Source organism: Oncorhynchus gorbuscha, unplaced genomic scaffold (assembly GCF_021184085.1).
Source record: "Oncorhynchus gorbuscha isolate QuinsamMale2020 ecotype Even-year unplaced genomic scaffold, OgorEven_v1.0 Un_scaffold_1110, whole genome shotgun sequence".
Classification (NCBI taxonomy): Eukaryota; Metazoa; Chordata; class Actinopteri; order Salmoniformes; family Salmonidae; genus Oncorhynchus; species Oncorhynchus gorbuscha.
Window position 1 is genome coordinate 60,890 of NW_025745988.1, and position 20,373 is coordinate 81,262.

Below are 20,373 nucleotides of genomic sequence, written 5' to 3' on the forward strand. Positions count from 1 at the left end.
CAGTTGCAAATGGTTGGTTACCTGGTTAAATAAAGGTGAAATAAAAAATAAAAAATAAATAGGGTCGGTCTAGAATACTGACCTCTGTAGTGATGCCCTGTGTAGTGAGTTGGCATCTCAAGTGAGTTTGTTTCCCGGTTGTTTCTACAGCGTGTATTATGGATGGCTTGATGTTGCCACAGGCAGTTGGAATGCCGTTCTGCTGGTATAATACATCTTTCTCCAAGGTCCTCTAAAAAGCTTAATTTGTGCATATCATGGTTTACGTAAAGAAAAGCTGACCGAGGGCAATTCCGGTTTGGAGCGAGTGGTCGCATCGGCGCTTCGCTCCTGCAGGTAGTATAACTTTTTACATTTCATTATAGCACAACGGTCTTCTCAGCTAGCTACATAGCCGTCTTTGTATCAAAGATAATTGCGTAACTATCGTATTTCGCCGTCCTAACGTAGTCTTCACTAGCCAGCTAGCTAACGTCCACTGATTAGCTGCACTGGTAAAACTATTACACTCAACTGAACGACTTGATCAGTGTAGTGTTAGCTAGCTACATAGCTGTCTTTGCTGTCTTCGTATCTTCGTTCCAAGATAATTGTGTTGTTTAGGTTTAGAGTGTGTAGTCTTAGAGTGATCATCTTAATTTACCGAGGTTAGCTAGCCAGCTATTTGTCGTCCTTAACGTAGGAGACTCTGCTAGCTAGCCAACAGCTAGCCAACGCTAGCCAACGTCTTCTGAATAGAACTCAACAACCCGGTCGCATTCACAGGTAGTATCACATTTTCATTTCATTTCATTACAGTACAACGGTTTGATTTGTTTGATCGTAGCTAGCTACATAGCTAGCTACATAGCCGTCTTTGTATCAAAGATAATTGTGTAGCCTAGAGCGATTTTCTAGGTTAGCTAGCCAGCTATTGTCGTTCTTTTAACGCAACGTAACGTAAACAACACTACTAGCCAGCCAGCTAGCCCCCGAATAGCAGCACTGTAGAAACTATCACACGCAACGGAACGACTTGATTAGTGTAGTGTCAACAACGCACCCACTGCCAGCTAGCCTACTTCAGCAGTACTGTATCTTTTTAATAATTTTAGTCAATAAGATTCTTGCTACGTAGCTTAACTTTCTGAACATTCGAGACGTGTAGTCCACTTGTCATTCCAATCTCCTTTGCATTAGCGTAGCCTCTTCTGTAGCCTGTTAACTATGTGTCTGTTTATCCCTGTTCTCTCCTCTCTGCACAGACCATACAAACGCTCCACACCGCGTGGCCGCGGCCACCCTAATCTGGTGGTCCCAGCGCGCACGACCCACGTGGAGTTCCAGGTCTCCGGTAGCCTCTGGAATTGCCGATCTGCGGTCAACAAGGCAGAGTTCATCTCAGCCTATGCCTCCCTCCAGTCCCTCGACTTCTTGGCACTGACGGAAACATGGATCACCACAGACAACACTGCTACTCCTACTGCTCTCTCTTCGTCCGCCCACGTGTTCCCGCACACCCCGAGAGCTTCTGGTCAGCGGGGTGGTGGCACCGGGATCCTCATCTCTCCCAAGTGGTCATTCTCTCTTTCTCCCCTTACCCATCTGTCTATCGCCTCCTTTGAATTCCATGCTGTCACAGTTACCAGCCCTTTCAAGCTTAACATCCTTATCATTTATCGCCCTCCAGGTTCCCTCGGAGAGTTCATCAATGAGCTTGATGCCTTGATAAGCTCCTTTCCTGAGGACGGCTCACCTCTCACAGTTCTGGGCGACTTTAACCTCCCCACGTCTACCTTTGACTCATTCCTCTCTGCCTCCTTCTTTCCACTCCTCTCCTCTTTTGACCTCACCCTCTCACCTTCCCCCCCTACTCACAAGGCAGGCAATACGCTCGACCTCATCTTTACTAGTAGTTTATGTGTCGGGGGGCTAGGGTCAGTTTGTTTATCTGGAGTACTTCTCCTGTCCTATTCGGTGTCCTGTGTAAATCTAAGTGTGCGTTCTCTAATTCTCTCCTTCTCTCTTTCTTTCTCTCTCTCGGAGGACCTGAGCCCTAGAACCATGCCCCAGGACTACCTGACATGATGACTCCTTGCTGTCCCCAGTCCACCTGGCCATGCTGCTGCTCCAGTTTCAACTGGCCTGGGCCCTAGGACCATGTCCCAGGACTACCTGACATGAGGACTCCTTGCTGTCCCCATTCCACCTGGCCATGCTCCTGCTCCAGTTTCAACTGACCTGAGCCCTAGGACCGTGCCCCAGGACTACCTGACATGATGGCTCCTTGCTGTCCCCAGTCCATCTGACTGTGCTGCTGCTCCAGTTTCAACTGTTCTGCCTTATTATTATTTGACCATGCTGGTCATTTATGAACATTTGAACATCTTGGTCATGTTCTGTTATAATCTCTACCCGGCACAGCCAGAAGAGGACTGGCCACCCCACATAGCCCGGTTCCTCTCTAGGTTTCTTCCTAGGTTTTGGCCTTTCTAGGGAGTTTTTCCTAGCCACCGTGCTTTTACACCTGCATTGTTTGCTGTTTGGGGTTTTAGGCTGGGTTTCTGTACAGCACTTTGAGATATCAGCTGATGTACGAAGGGCTATATAAATAAATTTGATTTGATTTGATTTGATTTGATACTAGATGCTGTTCTTCCACTAACCTCATTGCAACTCCCCTCCAAGTCTCCGACCACTACCTTGTATCCTTTTCCCTCTCGCTCTCATCCAACACCTCCCACACTGCCCCTACTCGGATGGTATCGCGCCGTCCCAACCTTCGCTCTCTCTCCCCCGCTACTCTCTCCTCTTCCATCCTATCAAACCTTCTCCAACCTATCTCCTGATTCTGCCTCCTCAACCCTCCTCTCCTCCCTCTCTGCATCCTTTGACACTCTATGTCCCCTATCCTCCAGGCCGGCTCGGTCCTCCCCTCCCGCTCCGTGGCTCGATGACCCATTGCGAGCTCACAGAACAGGGCTCCGGGCAGCCGAGCGGAAATGGAGGAAAACTCGCCTCCCTGCGGACCTGGCATCCTTTCACTCCCTCCTCTCTACATTTTCCTCCTCTGTCTCTGCTGCTAAAGCCACTTTCTACCACGCTAAATTCCAAGCATCTGCCTCTAACCCTAGGAAGCTCTTTGCCACCTTCTCCTCCCTCCTGAATCCTCCCCCCCCTCCTCCCTCTCTGCAGACGACTTCGTCAACCATTTTGAAAAGAAGGTCGACGACATCCGATCCTCGTTTGCTAAGTCAAACGACACCGCTGGTTCTGCTCACACTGCCCTACCCTGTGCTCTGACCTCTTTCTCCCCTCTCTCTCCAGATGAAATCTCGCGTCTTGTGACGGCCGGCCGCCCAACAACCTGCCTGCTTGACCCTATCCCCTCCCCTCTTCTCCAGACCATTTCCGGAGACCTTCTCCCTTACCTCACCTCGCTCATCAACTCATCACTGACCTCTGGCTACGTCCCTTCCGTCTTCAAGAGAGCGAGAGTTGCACCCCTTCTGAAAAACCTACACTCGATCCCTCCGATGTCACCAATTACAGACCAGTATCTCTTCTTTCTTTTCTCTCCAAAACTCTTGAACGTGCCGTCCTTGGCCAGCTCTCCCGCTATCTCTCTCTGAATGACCTTCTTGATCCAAATCAGTCAGGTTTCAAGACTAGTCATTCAACTGAGACTGCTCTCCTCTGTATCACGGAGGCGCTCCGCACTGCTAAAGCTAACTCTCTCTCCTCTGCTCTCATCCTTCTAGATCTATCGGCTGCCTTCGATACTGTGAACCATCAGATCCTCCTCTCCACCCTCTCCGAGTTGGGCATCTCCGGCGCGGCCCACGCTTGGATTGCGTCCTACCTGACAGGTCGCTCCTACCAGGTGGCGTGGCGAGAATCTGTCTCCTCACCACGCGCTCTCACCACTGGTGTCCCCCAGGGCTCTGTTCTAGGCCCTCTCCTATTCTCGCTATACACCAAGTCACTTGGCTCTGTCATAACCTCACATGGTCTCTCCTATCATTGCTATGCAGACGACACACAACTAATCTTCTCCTTTCCCCTTCTGATGACCAGGTGGCGAATCGCATCTCTGCATGTCTGGCAGACATATCAGTGTGGATGACGGATCACCACCTCAAGCTGAACATCGGCAAGACGGAGCTGCTCTTCCTCCCGGGGAAGGACTGCCCGTTCCATGATCTCGCCATCACGGTTGACAACTCCATTGTGTCCTCCTCCCAGAGCGCTAAGAACCTTGGTGTGATCCTGGACAACACCCTGTCGTTCTCAACCAACATCAAGGCGGTGGCCCGTTCCTGTAGGTTCATGCTCTACAACATCCGCAGAGTACGACCCTGCCTCACACAGGAAGCGGCGCAGGTCCTAATCCAGGCACTTGTCATCTCCCGTCTGGATTACTGCAACTCGCTGTTGGCTGGGCTCCCTGCCTGTGCCATTAAACCCTTCAACTCATCCAGAACGCCGCAGCCCGTCTGGTGTTCAACCTTCCCAAGTTCTCTCACGTCACCCCGCTCCTCCGTTCTCTCCACTGGCTTCCAGTTGAAGCTCGCATCCGCTACAAGACCATGGTGCTTGCCTACGGAGCTGTGAGGGGAACGGCACCTCAGTACCTCCAGGCTCTGATCAGGCCCTACACCCAAACAAGGGCACTGCGTTCATCCATCTCTGGCCTGTGTCGCCTCCCTACCACTGAGGAAGTACAGCTCCCGCTCAGCCCAGTCAAAACTGTTCGCTGCTCTGGCCCCCCAATGGTGGAACAAACTCCCTCATGACGCCAGGACAGCGGAGTCAATCACCACCTTCCGGAGACACCTGAAACCCCACCTCTTTAAGGAATACCTAGGATAGGATAAGTATCCCCCCCCTTTAAGATTTAGATGCACTATTGTAAAGTGACTGTTCCACTGGATGTCATAAGGTGAATGCACCAATTTGTAAGTCGCTCTGGATAAGAGCGTCTGCTAAATGACTTAAATGTAAATGTAATGTAATGAGTAGAAGGGTTATAGGGTCGGTCTAGAATACTGACCTCTGTAGTGATGCCCTGTGTAGTGAGTTAGTATGAAAAGTAGAAGGGTTATAGGGTCGGTCTAGAATACTGACCTCTGTAGCGATGCCCTGTGTAGTGAGTTAGTATGAAGAGTAGAAGGGTTATAGGGTCGTTCTAGAATACTGACCTCTGTAGTGATGCCCTGTGTAGTGAGTTAGTATGAAGAGTAGAAGGGTTATAGGGTCAGTCTAGAATACTGACCTCTGTAGCGATGCCCTGTGTGGAGCCATGGTCCAGCAGGTATCTGACCACCTTCTGATGATTCTCCTGAGCAGCCATGTACAGAGGAGTGAAGCCATTCTACAGCAGACACAAGACATACTGATTAGTCAGTAATACAGACAACACAGCCATTACAACAGTACATTATTATAGTAATACAGACAACACAGCCATTACAACAGTACATTATTATAGTAATACAGACAACACAGCCATTATCATAGTACATTATTATAGTAATACAGACAACACAGCCATTACAACAGTACATTATTATAGTAATACAGACAACACAGCCATTACAACAGTACATTATTATAGTAATACAGACAACACAGCCATTACAACAGTACATTATTATAGTAATACAGACAACACAGCCATTATCGCAGTACATTATTATAGTAATACAGACAACACAGCCATGTACAGAGGAGTGAAGCCATTCTACAGCAGACACAAGACATACTGATTAGTCAGTAATACAGACAACACAGCCATTACAACAGTACATTATTATAGTAATACAGACAACACAGCCATTACAACAGTACATTATTATAGTAATACAGACAACACAGCCATTATCACACAGTACATTATTATAGTAATACAGACAACACAGCCATTACAACAGTACATTATTATAGTAATACAGACAACACAGCCATTACAACAGTACATTATTATAGTAATACAGACAACACAGCCATTACAACAGTACATTATTATAGTAATACAGACAACACAGCCATTATCACAGTACATTATTATAGTAATACAGACAACACAGCCATGTACAGAGGAGTGAAGCCATTCTACAGCAGACACAAGACATACTGATTAGTCAGTAATACAGACAACACAGCCATTACAACAGTACATTATTATAGTAATACAGACAACACAGCCATTACAACAGTACATTATTATAGTAATACAGACAACACAGCCATTATCACACAGTACATTATTATAGTAATACAGACAACACAGCCATTACAACAGTACATTATTATAGTAATACAGACAACACAGCCATTACAACAGTACATTATTATAGTAATACAGACAACACAGCCATTACAACAGTACATTATTATAGTAATACAGACAACACAGCCATTATCACAGTACATTATTATAGTAATACAGACAACACAGCCATGTACAGAGGAGTGAAGCCATTCTACAGCAGACACAAGACATACTGATTAGTCAGTAATACAGACAACACAGCCATTACAACAGTACATTATTATAGTAATACAGACAACACAGCCATTACAACAGTACATTATTATAGTAATACAGACAACACAGCCATTATCACACAGTACATTATTATAGTAATACAGACAACACAGCCATTACAACAGTACATTATTATAGTAATACAGACAACACAGCCATTACAACAGTACATTATTATAGTAATACAGACAACACAGCCATTATCACAGTACATTATTATAGTAATACAGACAACACAGCCATGTACAGAGGAGTGAAGCCATTCTACAGCAGACACAAGACATACTGATTAGTCAGTAATACAGACAACACAGCCATTACAACAGTACATTATTATAGTAATACAGACAACACAGCCATTATCACAGTACATTATTATAGTAATACAGACATTATCACAGTACATTATTATAGTAATACAGACAACACAGCCATTACAACAGTACATTATTATAGTAATACAGACACCACAGCCATTATCACAGTACATCATTATAGTAATACAGACAACACAGCCATTACAACAGTACATTATTATAGTAATACAGACAACACAGCCATTATCACAGTACATTATTATAGTAATACAGCCATTATCACAGTACATTATTATAGTAATACAGACAATACTGCCATTATTATCTCTCTAATTCTCTCTTTCTTTCTCTCTCTTGGAGGACCTGAGCCCTAGGGCCATGCCTCAGGACTACCTGGCATGATGACTCCTTGCTGTCCCCAGCCCACCTGGCCGTGCTGCTGCTCCAGTTTCAACTGTTCTGCCTGCGGCTATGGAACCCTGACTTGTTCACCGGACGTGCAACCTGTCCCAGACATGCTGTTTTCAACTCTCTAGAGACAGCAGGATCGGTAGAGATACTCTTAATGATTGGCTATGAAAAGCCAACTGACATTTACTCCTGAGGTGCTGACTTGTTGCACCCTCGACAACTACTGTGATTATTATTATTTGACCATGCTGGTCATTTATGAACATTTGAACATCGGGTACCGGTACAGAGTCAATGTGGAGGCTATATACAGGTGGTACTGGTACAGAGTCAATGTGGAGGCTATATACAGGTGGTACTGGTACAGAGTCAATGTGGAGGCTATATACAGGTGGTACTGGTACAGAGTCAATGTGGAGGCTATATACAGGTGGTACTGGTACAGAGTCAATGTGGAGGCTATATACAGGGGGTACCGGTACAGAATCAATGTGGAGGCTATATACAGGGGGTACCGGTACAGAGTCAATGTGGAGGTTATATACAGGGGGTACCAGTACAGAGTCAATGTGGAGGCTATATACAGGGGGTACCGGTACAGAGTCAATGTGGAGGCTATATACAGGGGGTACCGATACAGAGTCAATGTGGAGGCTATATACAGGGGGTACCGGTACAGAGTCAATGTGGAGGCTATATACAGGGGGTACCGGTATAGAGTCAATGTGGAAGCTATATACAGGGGGTACTGGTACAGAGTCAATGTGGAGACTATATACAGGGGGTATCGGTACAGAGTCAATGTGGAGGCTATATACAGGGGGTACCGGTACCATGTCAAGGTGCAGGGGTATAGGTTAATCGAGGTCATTTGTAAACTGGCTATGCATAGATAATAAACAACGAGTCAGCAGCTCCTCTTCCTGGGGTTTATTATGGATCCCCATTAGTTTCTGCCAAGGCAGCAGCTACTCTTCCTGGGGTTTATTATGGATCCCCATTAGTTCCTGCCAAGGCAGCAGCTACTCTTCCTGGGGTTTATTATGAATCACCATTAGTTCCTGCCAAGGCAGCACCTTTATCCCCTTACACTTGTGTCTATAAGGTAGTAGTTTTGGAATTGTTAGCTAGATTACTTGTTGGTTATTACTGCATTGAACTAGAAGCACAAGCATTTCGCTACACTCGCACTAACATCTGCCAACCATGTGTATGTGACAAATACAATTTGATTTGATTTGATTTGAGTACCTCGTCATGCCGTATGGGTTAAAGAATGCTCCAGCCTTCTTCCAATCCTTCGTAGACGAGATTCTCAGGGACCTGTGCGGACAGGGAGTGGTGGTTTATATTGATGACATTCTGATCTACTCGGCCACTCACACCGCGCATGTGTCTCTGGTACGTAAAGTGCTTGGTAGACTGCTGGAGCATGACCTATACGTAAAGGCTGAGAAGTGCGTGTTCTCTAAACGAGCCGTCTCCTTTCTGGGTAATCGCATTTCCACCTCGGGGGTGGTGATGGAGGGCGACCGCATTAGGGCCGTGCGTAATTGGCCAACTCCGACCACGGTAAAGGAGGTGCAGCGGTTTTTGGGTTTTGCCAACTACTACCGGAGGTTTATCTGGGGTTTTGGACAGATAGCGGCTCCCATTACCTCACTGCTGAAGGGGGGCCCGGTGCGGTTGCAGTGGTCAGCAGAGTCGGAAGGAGCTTTCAACAAGTTGAAGGCGCTGTTCACCCGTTTTGGCGCATCCGGACCTCTCTTTAGCATTCACAGTAGAGGTGGACGCGGCCGAGGCTGGGGTGGGTGCCGTGCTATCACAGCGCTCGGGTACGCCACCAAAACTCCGCCCCTGCGCTTTTTTCTCAAGGAAGCTCAGCCCAGTGGAGCGTAACTATGATGTGGGGGACCGGAAGTTGCTAGCGGTGGTTAGAGCTCTGAAGGTGTGGAGACACTGGCTTGAGGGGGCTTAGCACCCCTTTCTCATCTGGACCGACCACCAGAATCTGGAGTATATTCGGGCAGCTAGGATACTTAACCCACGTCAGGCAAGGTGGGCCATATTCTTCACCCGGTTCCGGTTTACATTGTTGTATAGACCGGGCTCCCAGAACGTAAAGGCTGACGCACTGTCCCGTCTTTACGACACGGAGGATGGGTCCACCGAACCTACTCCCATCCTTCCCGCCTCTAAACTGGTAGCACCAGTGGTATGGGAGGTGGACTCGGACATCGAGCGGGCGTTAAGGGCGGAACCCGCGCCTCCTCAGTATCTGGCGGGGCATAAGTACATGCCGTTTGGTGTTCGGGACAAACTGATTCGGTGGGCTCACGTCCTACCCTCCTCGGGTCACCCTGGGGAGACGAGGACAGTGAGGAGCCTTCGGGGGAGGTATTGGTGGCCTACTTTGGCAAAGGACGTTAAGGGTTATGTCTCCTCCTGTTCGGTGTGCGCCCAGAGTAAGGCTCCTAGGCACCTTCCTAGAGGGAAGTTACAACCTCTCCCCGTTCCACAACGGCCATGGTCACATCTATCCGTAGATTTCCTGACCGATCTTCCGCCGTCTCAGGGGAACACCACGGTTCTAGTGATTGTGGATCGGTTCTCTAAGTCCTGCCGTCTCCTCCCGTTGCCCGGTATCCCTACAGCCCTACAGACTGCGGAGGCATTATTCACCCATGTCTTTCGGCACTACGGGGTGCCGGAGGACATCGTTTCTGATCGGGGCCCCCAATTCAAGTCCCGGGTCTGGAGGGCCTTCATGGAACGTTTGGGGGTCTCTGTCAGCCTGACCTCCGATTATCACCCCGAGAGTAATGGGCAGGTGGAGAGAGTGAATAATATAATAATATAATATATAATATATGCCATTTAGCAGACGCTTTTATCCAAAGCGACTTACAGTCATGTGTGCATACATTCTACGTTACAAACGCCATGCTCTACCAAATGAGCTACAGAAGGACCAGAAGGAGGTGGGTAGGTTTCTGCAGTCGTATTGCCAGGATCGGCCAGGGAGTGGGTACGATACATTCCCTGGGCGGAAATGGCCCAGAACTCACTACGCCACTCCTCTACTAACGTGTCCCCTTTTCAGTGTGTGTTGGGGTACCAGTCGGTCCTGGCACCATGGCATCCGAGCCGGACCGAGGCTCCTGCGGTGGAGGAATGGGTACAGCGCTCCAAGGAGACCTGGAGGGCCGTCCAGGAATCTCTACAACAAGAGAGTGGACGGCAGAAGAGGTGGGCTGACCGCCACCGCAATGAGGCCCCCGTGTTTGTACCGGGGGACAGGGTCTGGCTCTCGACCCGAAACCTACCCCTCCGTTTGCCCTGCCGGAAGCTGGGTCCGCAGTGTGTAGGGCCCTTTAAAGTCCTGAAGAGAATAAACGAGGTGTGTTATCGATTACAACTCCCTTCCTATTATCGTATTAACCCCTCGTTTCATGTGTCTCTCCTCCGGCCGGTGGTAGCTGGTGTCCTGCAGGACAGTGAGGTGCCGGAGGTCCCTCCCTCCCCTCTGGACATCGAGGGGTCCCCGGCGTATACGATCCGGGCCATTCTGGACTCAAGACGCCGGGTGAGGGGCCTGCAGTACCTCGTGGACTGGGAGGGGTACGGTCCGGAGGAGAGGTGCAGGGTACCGGTGGGGGACATCTTGGATCCATCCATGTTGAGGGATTTCCATCGCCTCCATCCGGATGGCCCTGCACCTCGTCCTCCGGGGCGACCTCGAGGTGCTCGCGGGAGCCGCGCGTCAGGGGGTGTACTGTCACGAGTCCGACCGAGGGTGGCTTCCTTCCCGGTCGGGTGGCACTCGGCGGTTGTCATCACTGGTCTATTAGCTGCCACTGATTGTCTTTCCTCCCCCTCCTTGTATGTTTATTGGTAGCACCTGTTTGTGATGATTAGTTGGGCTTCTTTAGACAGCCTGTTTGTTGTGCGGGATTCATCATTGTAACCTTCCGCTCTGTAGTAGAGGAACGTGTTAGTTCCTGGTCGTGCATTTTTCAGTTGTACATTTTCATTCCCAGTGTTTGGGGTCGTTATTATTGTGAGCACCCTGTGGTGCGTTGGTGCAATTAAAGAGCACAGCATTGCACTCTCTGTGTTTGGAGCCTTTTGGTCTAAACTCCACTCACCGTGTTTGAAGGAAGAAGAAGGATGAGTACAACCCCAAGAACACCATCCCAACCGTGAAGCATGGAGGTGGAAACATCATTCTTTGGGGATGCTTTTCTGCAAAGGGGACAGGAAAACTGCACCGTATTGAGGGAGGATGAATGGGGCCATGTATCGCGAGATCTTGGCCAACAACCTCCTTCCCTCAGTAAAAGCATTGAAGATGGGTCATGGCTGGGTCTTTCAGCATGACAACGACCCGAAACACACAGCCAGGGCAACTAAGGAGTGGCTCCGTAAGAAGCATCTCAAGGTCCTGGAGTGGCCTAGCCAGTCTCCAGACCTGAACCCAATAGAACATCTTTGGAGGGAGCTGAAAGTCCATATTGTCCAGCGACAGCCCCAAAACCTGAAGGATCTGGAGAAGGTCTGTATGCCAAAATCCCTGCTGCAGTGTGTGCAAACATGGTCAAGAACTATAGGAAACGTATGATCTCTGTAATTGCAAACAAAGGTTTCTATACCAAATATTAAGTTCTTAATACTTATGTCATGCAATAAAATCCAAATTAATTACTTAAAAATCATACAATATGATTTTCTGGATTTTTGTTTTAGATTCCATCTCTCACAGTTGAAGTGTACCTATGATAAGAAATTACAGACCTCTACATACTTTGTAAGTAGGAAAACCTGCAAAATCGGCAGTGTATCAAATACTTGTTCTCCCCACTGTAGGTCTATAACAGTTTGGGTCTAGAATGTCTCCCCCTTTGAAGAGGGGGATGACCGCGGCAGCTTTCCAATCTTTGGGAATCTCAGAAAATACGAAAGAGAGGTTGAATAGGCTGGTAATAGGGGTTGCAACAATTTCAAACTGCAGCTCTTTGTTAAGTATCGGAAGTCATTTCAATCGCTGTAGTGGCTGACGTGAATAGGGTTGAGTCATCCACATACATAGACACACTGGCTTTACTCAAACCAGTGACATGTCGTGAGTAAATATTTTTTAAAGTAAGGGGCCTAGACAGCTGCCCTGGGGAATTCCCTGGGGATTATGTTGTAGAGGCTTCCATTAAATAACACCCTCTGTGTTCTGTTAGACAGGTAACTCTTTATCCACAATTTAGCAGGGGGTGTAAAGCCATAACACATACGTTTTTCCTGCAGCAGACTATGATAGCTAAATAGTTAGTTAAATAGCTAACTAAATAGCTGTCCGGACTATCTGCATTGACCCCTTTTGCATGAACTCTTTTGACTCATCGCATACGCTGCTACTGCTTATTATCTGTCCTGTTGCCTAGTCACTTTACCACTACTCATATGTACATATCTACCTCAATTACCTCGTACCCTTGCAGATAGACTCAGTAATAATACCCGGTGTATATAGCCAAGATATCGTTACTCATTGCGTATTTATTCCTCATGTTATAATTTTTCTATTATTTTCCTCTGCATTGTTGGGAAAGGCCCATAAGCATTTTACTGTTCGTCTACATCTGTTATTTACAGTATGCAGCTAAGACTGTGGGTGTGTCTAAAGGGGTGGTCTTAGACTCACCTGAGACTGTGGGTGTGTCTAAAGGGAGAGGTCCAAGACTCACCTGAAACTGTGGGTGTGTCTAAAGGGAGAGGTCCTAGACACACCTGAGACTGTGGGTGTGTCTAAAGGGGGCGGTCCTAGACTCACCTGAGAATGTGGGTGTGTCTAAAGGGGGCGGTCCTAGACTCACCTGAGATTGTGCGTTGATGTTAGCTCCGCTGGTCACCAGCTCCTTCACTACATCCACCTGACCAGCCAGAGACGCTATGTGGAGAGCTGTGTTCCCTTTCTGGAAAGACAGGGAGGGATGAGGAGTGAGTGAGTGAGTGAGTGAGTGAGTGAGTGAGTGAGTGAGTGAGTGAGTGAGTGAGTGGTACTGCCGGCTCGGTACTGCCGATTCTCTGCTCTGATAGGCCCAGTAACATGTCACAGCTCTCTATCAGCTCTCTGATAGGCCCATTAATATGATGTCACAGCTCTCTCTAAGCTCTCTGATAGGCCCATGAATATGATGTCACAGCTCTCTCTTAGCTCTCTGATAGGCCCATTAACCTCTTGAAACTAGGGGGCACTATTTTTATTTTTGGAAAAATAATGTTCCCAAAGTAAACCGCCTATTTCTCAGGACCAGATGCTAGAATAAAATAATAATAATAATAATAATAATATGCATATAATTGACAGTTTAGGATAGAAAACACTCTAAAGTTTCCAAAACTGTAAAAATATTGTCTGTGAGTATAACAGAACTGATATTGCAGACGAAATCCTGAGAAAAATCCAATCAGGAAGTGACTCTTATTTTCAAACCCCTGTCTTTCTATGCATCCCTATTGCCCATTGAAAGGGATATCAACCAGATTCCCTTTTCTGTGGCTTCCCTAAGGTGTCTACAGCCTTTAGACGTAGTTTCAGGCCTTAATTTTGAAGAATGAGCGTAAACGACTACATTGCGTCAGTGGCCAGCTGAGGGCTCTCAGAGTGATTCTTGCGTAAAAGACAGAGGTAGTAATTTTTCCTCTCGCTCCTCGTGAAAAGCCAATTGTCCCGGTTGATATATTATCGAATAGATATTTGAAAAACACCTTGGAGATTGATTATAAAAACGTTTGCCATGTTTCTGTCGATATTATGGATATCACAGCGTTGTCGTGACCGATATTTCCGTTGGATTTCTCAACATAACGTGACCAACAAAAGGAGGTATTTTGGGTATAAAAATAATCTTTATGGAACAAAAGGAACATTTGCTGTCTAACTGGGAGTCTCGTCAGTGAAAACATCCGAAGATCATCAAAGGTAATTTGATTGCTTTTCTGATTTTCGTGACCGAGCTTCCTGCTGCTAGCTGGACATAATGCTATGCTAGGCTATATTTCACTTGTGATTTCATGAATATTTTCTAGTAATATTTTTTTACCGTTGCACTATGCTAATTAGTGTAGTTGATGACAATTCTCCCGGATCCGGGATGGGTAGTTCCAATAAATATGATGTCACAGCTCTTTGATAGGCCCATTCATATGATGTCACAGCTTTAACTCAGTTCTCTGATAGGCCAATTAACTGTGTTGTCAACAACATAGACACATTCTACATCCCAAATGGCATCCTATTCTCTATGTAGCGCAATCCCTATAACTCCTCCCTATAGGTGACCTGTCAGACTCCTCCCTCCATCCTCCCTATAGGCTACCAGTCACGCTCCTCCCTATAACTCCTCCCTATAGGTGACCTGTCAGACTCCTCCCTCCATCCTCCCTATAGGCTACCAGTCAGGCTCCTCCCTATAGGCTACCAGTCAGGGCGCCTCCTATCTTATTATCTATCTTCTCAGAGGAGGAGAGGGGCGGGGCTAACCTTAGTTGCAGCGTCCACATTGGCTCCCAGCTTGATGAGTTGTGTGACCACCTCGGCATGGCCCTCTTTAGAGGCCAGATGGAGGGCGTTGAGGCCATTCTACAGCAGGACAGAGAATACAGGGAGATAGAGGTGAACACAGACACATCAGGAGCTATGGATTCTCAATATCAGAACTAACATTTACCAATAACTCATGTAGCTTAGGGGCTGGGTTTCACTGAGGTGATTTCCAAAGAAAGCTGAGGGAGTTGTCTATCTGACCTGGTTGGGTTAAGGTTAGTGGTCAGAGCTTAGGGGTTAGGGGTCAGAGCTTAGGGGTCAGGGGTCAGAGCTTAGTGGTTAGAGCGTTTGGCCAGTAACAAAAAGGTTGCTGGATCAAATCCTCAAGCTGATAAGGTTCAAATCTGTCGTTCAGCCCCTGAACAAGGCAGTTAACCCACTGTTCCCCCATAGGCAGTCATTGTAAATAAGAATTAGTTCTTAACTAACTTGCCTAGTTAAATAAAGGTAACATTTAAAAACATTTTTTTAAGGGGTCAGAGCTTAGGGGTCATGGATAGGGACTGTCTGGGTTAAAGATGTTGATTTCGACCCCAGTCTAAATGGTTAGGGGTCATGGATCATGGTTAGGGACTAACTTGGTTACAGATGTTGATTTCGACCCCAGTCTAGATAGTTAGGTTATAGGAGTCAGGGGTCATGGTTAGGGACTAACCTAGTTACAGATGTTGATTTCGACCCCAGTCTAGATAGTTAGGTTATATGGGTCAGGGGTCATGGTTAGGGACTAACCTGGTTACAGATTTCGACCCCAGTCTAGATAGTTAGGTTATAGGGGTCAGGGGTCATGGTTAGGGACTAACCTGGTTACGGATGTTGATTTCGACCCCAGTCTATAGTTAGGTTATAGGGGTCAGGGGTTATGGTTAGGGACTAACCTGGTTACAGATGTTGATTTCGACCCCAGTCTATAGTTAGGTTATAGGGTTCAGGGGTCATGGTTCGGGACTAACCTGGTTACAGATGTTGATTTCGACCCCAGTCTAGATAGTTAGGTTATAGGGGTCAGGGGTCATGTTTAGGGACTAACCTGGTTACAGATGTTGATTTCGACCCCAGTCTAGATAGTTAGGTTATAGGGGTCAGGGGTCATGGTTAGGGACTAACCTGGTTACAGATGTTGATTTCGACCCCAGTCTAGATAGTTAGGTTATAGGGGTCAGGGGTCATGGTTAGGGACTAACCTGGTTACAGATGTTGATTTCGACCCCAGTCTAGATAGTTAGGTTATAGGGGTCAGGGGTCATGGTTAGGGACTAACCTGGTTACAGATGTTGATTTCGACCGCAGTCTAAATAGTTAGGTTATAGGGGTCAGGGGTCATGGTTAGGGACTAACCTGGTTACAGATGTTGATTTCGACCCCAGTCTTCAGGTAATCCAAAGCCTTCTCTAGGTTCCCTGCCCGGGCTGCTCTCAAGTAACTGGCATTACTGTCAATCTGTAACACAGAGATCACCTAGGTTATGATCTACACTGACTGAACAAAACATTAGTACCCATGTAAACTGCTGTCAAACACACACACACACACACACACACACACACACACACACACACACACACACACACACACACACACACACACACACACACACACACACACACACACACACACACACACACACACACACACACACACACACACACACACAAACAGTTAGTACACCATGTATAACAGACAGTAGTCCTTGCATGACATACAATGGTCCCTGCTGATCAACAGACAGTAGTTCCTGGTCAACCGACAGTAGTCCCTGATTAACAGACAGTAGTCCCTGATCAACAGACAGTAGTCCCTGATCAACAGACAGTAGTCCCTGATTAACAGACAGTAGTCCCTGCTGATTAACAGGCAGTAGTCCCTGATTAACAGGCAGTAGTCCCTGATTAACAGGCAGTAGTCCCTGTTGATTAACAGGCAGTAGTCCCTGATTAACAGACAGTAGTCCCTGATTAACAGGCAGTAGTCCCTGACTAAAAGACAGTAGTCCCTGACTAAAAGACAGTAGTCTCCGGTGATTAACAGGCAGTAGTCCCTGCTGATCAACATACAGTAGTCCCTGCTGATTAACACAGTAGTCCCTGATTAACAGACAGTAGTCCCTGATTAACAGGCAGTAGTGCCTGATTAACAGGCAGTAGTCCCTGATTAACAGACAGTAGTCCCTGATTAACAGACAGTAGTCCCTGATTAACAGACAGTAGTCCCTGATTAACAGACAGTAGTCCCTGATTAACAGACAGTAGTCCCTGCTGATTAACAGACAGTAGTCCCTGATTAACAGACAGTAGTGCCTGATTAACAGGCAGTAGTCCCTGATTAACAGACAGTAGTCCCTGATTAACAGACAGTAGTCCCTGCTGATTAACAGGCAGTAGTCATTACATTACATTTGATTAACAGACAGTAGTCCCTGCTGCTGTTATACAGTACCTTTGGCTACCTACCAGGGAGACAGACAGAGAAAGACAGATGCCATGCCAACATTATAGCTGGCCCTGTGCACTGTTTGTCTGATAGATAGGCTATATGATTAGCATTGTGTAGATACAGCAGATTACTGAGTGTTGTTATGGAGAATATCAGTAATATCTGGGCTGTAAACAGACAGTAATATCTGGCCTGTAAACAGTAATATCTGGGCTGTAAACAGACAGTAATATCTGGGCTGTAAACAGACAGTAATATCTGGGCTGTAATCAGACAGTAATATCTGGGCTGTAAATAGACAGTAATATCTGGGCTGTAAACAGTAATATCTGGCCTGTAAACAGTAATATCTGGGCTGTAAACAGACAGTAATATCTGGGCTGTAAACAGTAATATCTGGGCTGTAAACAGACAGTAATATCTGGGCTGTAAACAGACAGTAATATCTGGGCTGTAAACAGACAGTAATATCTGGGCTGTAAACAGACAGTAATATCTGGGCTGTAAACAGACAGTAATATCTGGGCTGTAAATAGACAGTAATATCTGGGCTGTAAACAGTAATATCTGGCCTGTAAACAGTAATATCTGGGCTGTAAACAGACAGTAATATCTGGGCTGTAAACAGTAATATCTGGGCTGTAAACAGACAGTAATATCTGGGCTGTAAACAGACAGTAATATCTGGGCTGTAAACAGACAGTAATATCTGGGCTGAAACATGTGTCTCTCTGATCTGATCTTGGTGCAGTGCCGTAGTGTAGTAAAGATTTCTGATCCTGACACACCCTAGTCACACAAACGCACACACACACACCACAGGCAGCAGGCAGTCTGCACACACATGCCCCCCCACTGCCTGAGCGTCTGCAGTCTGAAGCTGTTGGCTGATAAATATAGCTGAGACCCCAGAATGCTTCATGAGATTACACAGCACAAACTAGAGGAGGTTACTGTCTCTGTATAATGTTAAACTAGAGGATGTTACTGTCTCTGTAGAATGTTAAACTATAGGAGGTTACTGTAGAATGTTACACTAGAGGATGTTACTGTCTCTGTAGAATGTTAAACTAGAGGAGGTTACTGTCTCTGTAGAATGTTAAACTAGAGGATGTTACTGTCTCTGTAGAATGTTACACTAGAGGAGGTTACTGTCTCTGTAGAATGTTAAACTATAGGAGGTTACTGTATAATGTTACACTAGAGGATGTTACTGTCTCTGTAGAATGTTAAACTAGAGGAGGTTACTGTCTCTGTAGAATGTTAAACTAGAGGAGGTTACTGTCTCTGTAGAATGTTAAACTAGAGGAGGTTACTGTCTCTGTAGAATGTTAAACTATAGGAGGTTACTGTAGAATGTTACACTAGAGGATGTTACTGTCTCTGTAGAATGTTAAACTATAGGAGGTTACTGTAGAATGTTACACTAGAGGATGTTACTGTCTCTGTAGAATGTTACACTAGAGGAGGTTACTGTCTCTGTAGAATGTTAAACTATAGGAGGTTACTGTAGAATGTTACACTAGAGGATGTTACTGTCTCTGTAGAATGTTACACTAGAGGAGGTTACTGTCTCTGTAGAATGTTAAACTAGAGGAGGTTACTGTCTCTGTAGAATGTTAAACTAGAGGAGGTTACTGTCTCTGTAGAATGTTAAACTATAGGAGGTTACTGTAGAATGTTACACTAGAGGATGTTACTGTCTCTGTAGAATGTTACACTAGAGGAGGTTACTGTCTCTGTAGAATGTTAAACTAGAGGAGGTTACTGTCTCTGTAGAATGTTAAACTAGAGGAGGTTACTGTCTCTGTAGAATGTTAAACTAGAGGAGGTTACTGTCTCTGTAGAATGTTAAACTAGAGGAGGTTACTGTCTCTGTAGAATGTTAAACTAGAGGAGGTTACTGTCTCTGTATAATGTTAAAGTTGAGGAGGTTACTGTCTCTGTAGAATGTTACACTAGAGGAGGTTACTGTCTCTGTAGAATGTTAAACTAGAGGAGGTTACTGTCTCTGTATAATGTTAAAGTTGAGGAGGTTACTGTCTCTGTAGAATGTTACACTAGAGGAGGTTACTGTCTCTGTATAATGTTAAAGTTGAAGAGGTTGTCTGTAGAATGTTAAACTAGAGGAGGTTACTGTCTCTGTACAATGTTAAACTGGAGGAGAATACTGTCTCTGTAGAATGTTAAACTTGAGGAGGTTGTCTGTAGAATGTTACACTAGAGGAGGTTGTCTGTAGAATGTATGCTCCTTGGGTAATCCCCCCCGTCTTTGTCTAATGGTATTCTCCTTGGGTCCTCCCTCCTCACAGGGCTGTCTCTGAGGTCAATCTGTTTAACACCTGTTCTTTCTAGAACAAACAGTGTGATGTGGAGATATGTAGAGCCTCCCTGGAGAAATAATCCCACAGCATCTGTCTCCCCGCCAAAGACTTCTCAAGAAAAAAGATGGGCCATTTCACAATCTACCACAGACTATGTGCAATACTCCAACAAGAAACAGACAGTCGATGAAGCTCAACATCTCCTGCCATGTGGAGCGGTCCTGGAGCACCAAGTCTGGGACCAAAAGGCTCCAAGCCATCAGACTCCTGAACAGCTTCTACCCCAAGCCATCAGACTCCTGAACAGCTTCTAACCCCAAGCCATCAGACTGCTGAACAGCTTCTACCCCCAAGCCATTAGACTGCTGAACAGCTTCTACCCCCAAGCCATCAGACTGCTGAACAACTTCTACCCCCAAGCCATCAGACTGCTGAACAGCTTCTACCCCAAGCCATCAGAATGCTGAACAGCTTCTACCCCAAGCCATCAGACTGCTGAACAGCTTCTACCCCAAGCCATCAGACTGCTGAACAGCTTCTACCCCAAGCCATTAGACTGCTGAACAGCTTCTACCCCCAAGCCATCAGACTGCTGAACAGCTTCTACCCCCAAGCCATTAGACTGCTGAACAGCTTCTACCCCCAAGCCATTAGACTGCTGAACAGCTTCTACCCCCAAGCCATTAGACTGCTGAACAGCTTCTACCATAGCCATGTTATTACCTGATACTTCCTGTATATAACCATGTTATTACCTGA

The 20,373-nt window shown here is 46.3% G+C and overlaps 1 protein-coding gene across 1 annotated transcript in view; it reads right to left on the reverse strand.

The window, feature by feature from the left end:
• Nucleotides 1–20,373, reverse strand: part of LOC124021430 (ankyrin-3-like) — a gene marked incomplete at its 3' end in the record, with an annotated part of 137,611 nt that overhangs the window by 58,728 nt on the left and 58,510 nt on the right. The window contains exons 2-5 of the mRNA XM_046336618.1: nt 16,196–16,297; nt 14,795–14,893; nt 13,125–13,223; nt 5,255–5,353 (exon numbers count right to left, since the gene is read on the reverse strand). Coding sequence (XP_046192574.1) covers nt 5,255–5,353; nt 13,125–13,223; nt 14,795–14,893; nt 16,196–16,297 — 399 coding nt within the window. The remainder of the gene's footprint in view (nt 1–5,254; nt 5,354–13,124; nt 13,224–14,794; nt 14,894–16,195; nt 16,298–20,373) is intronic.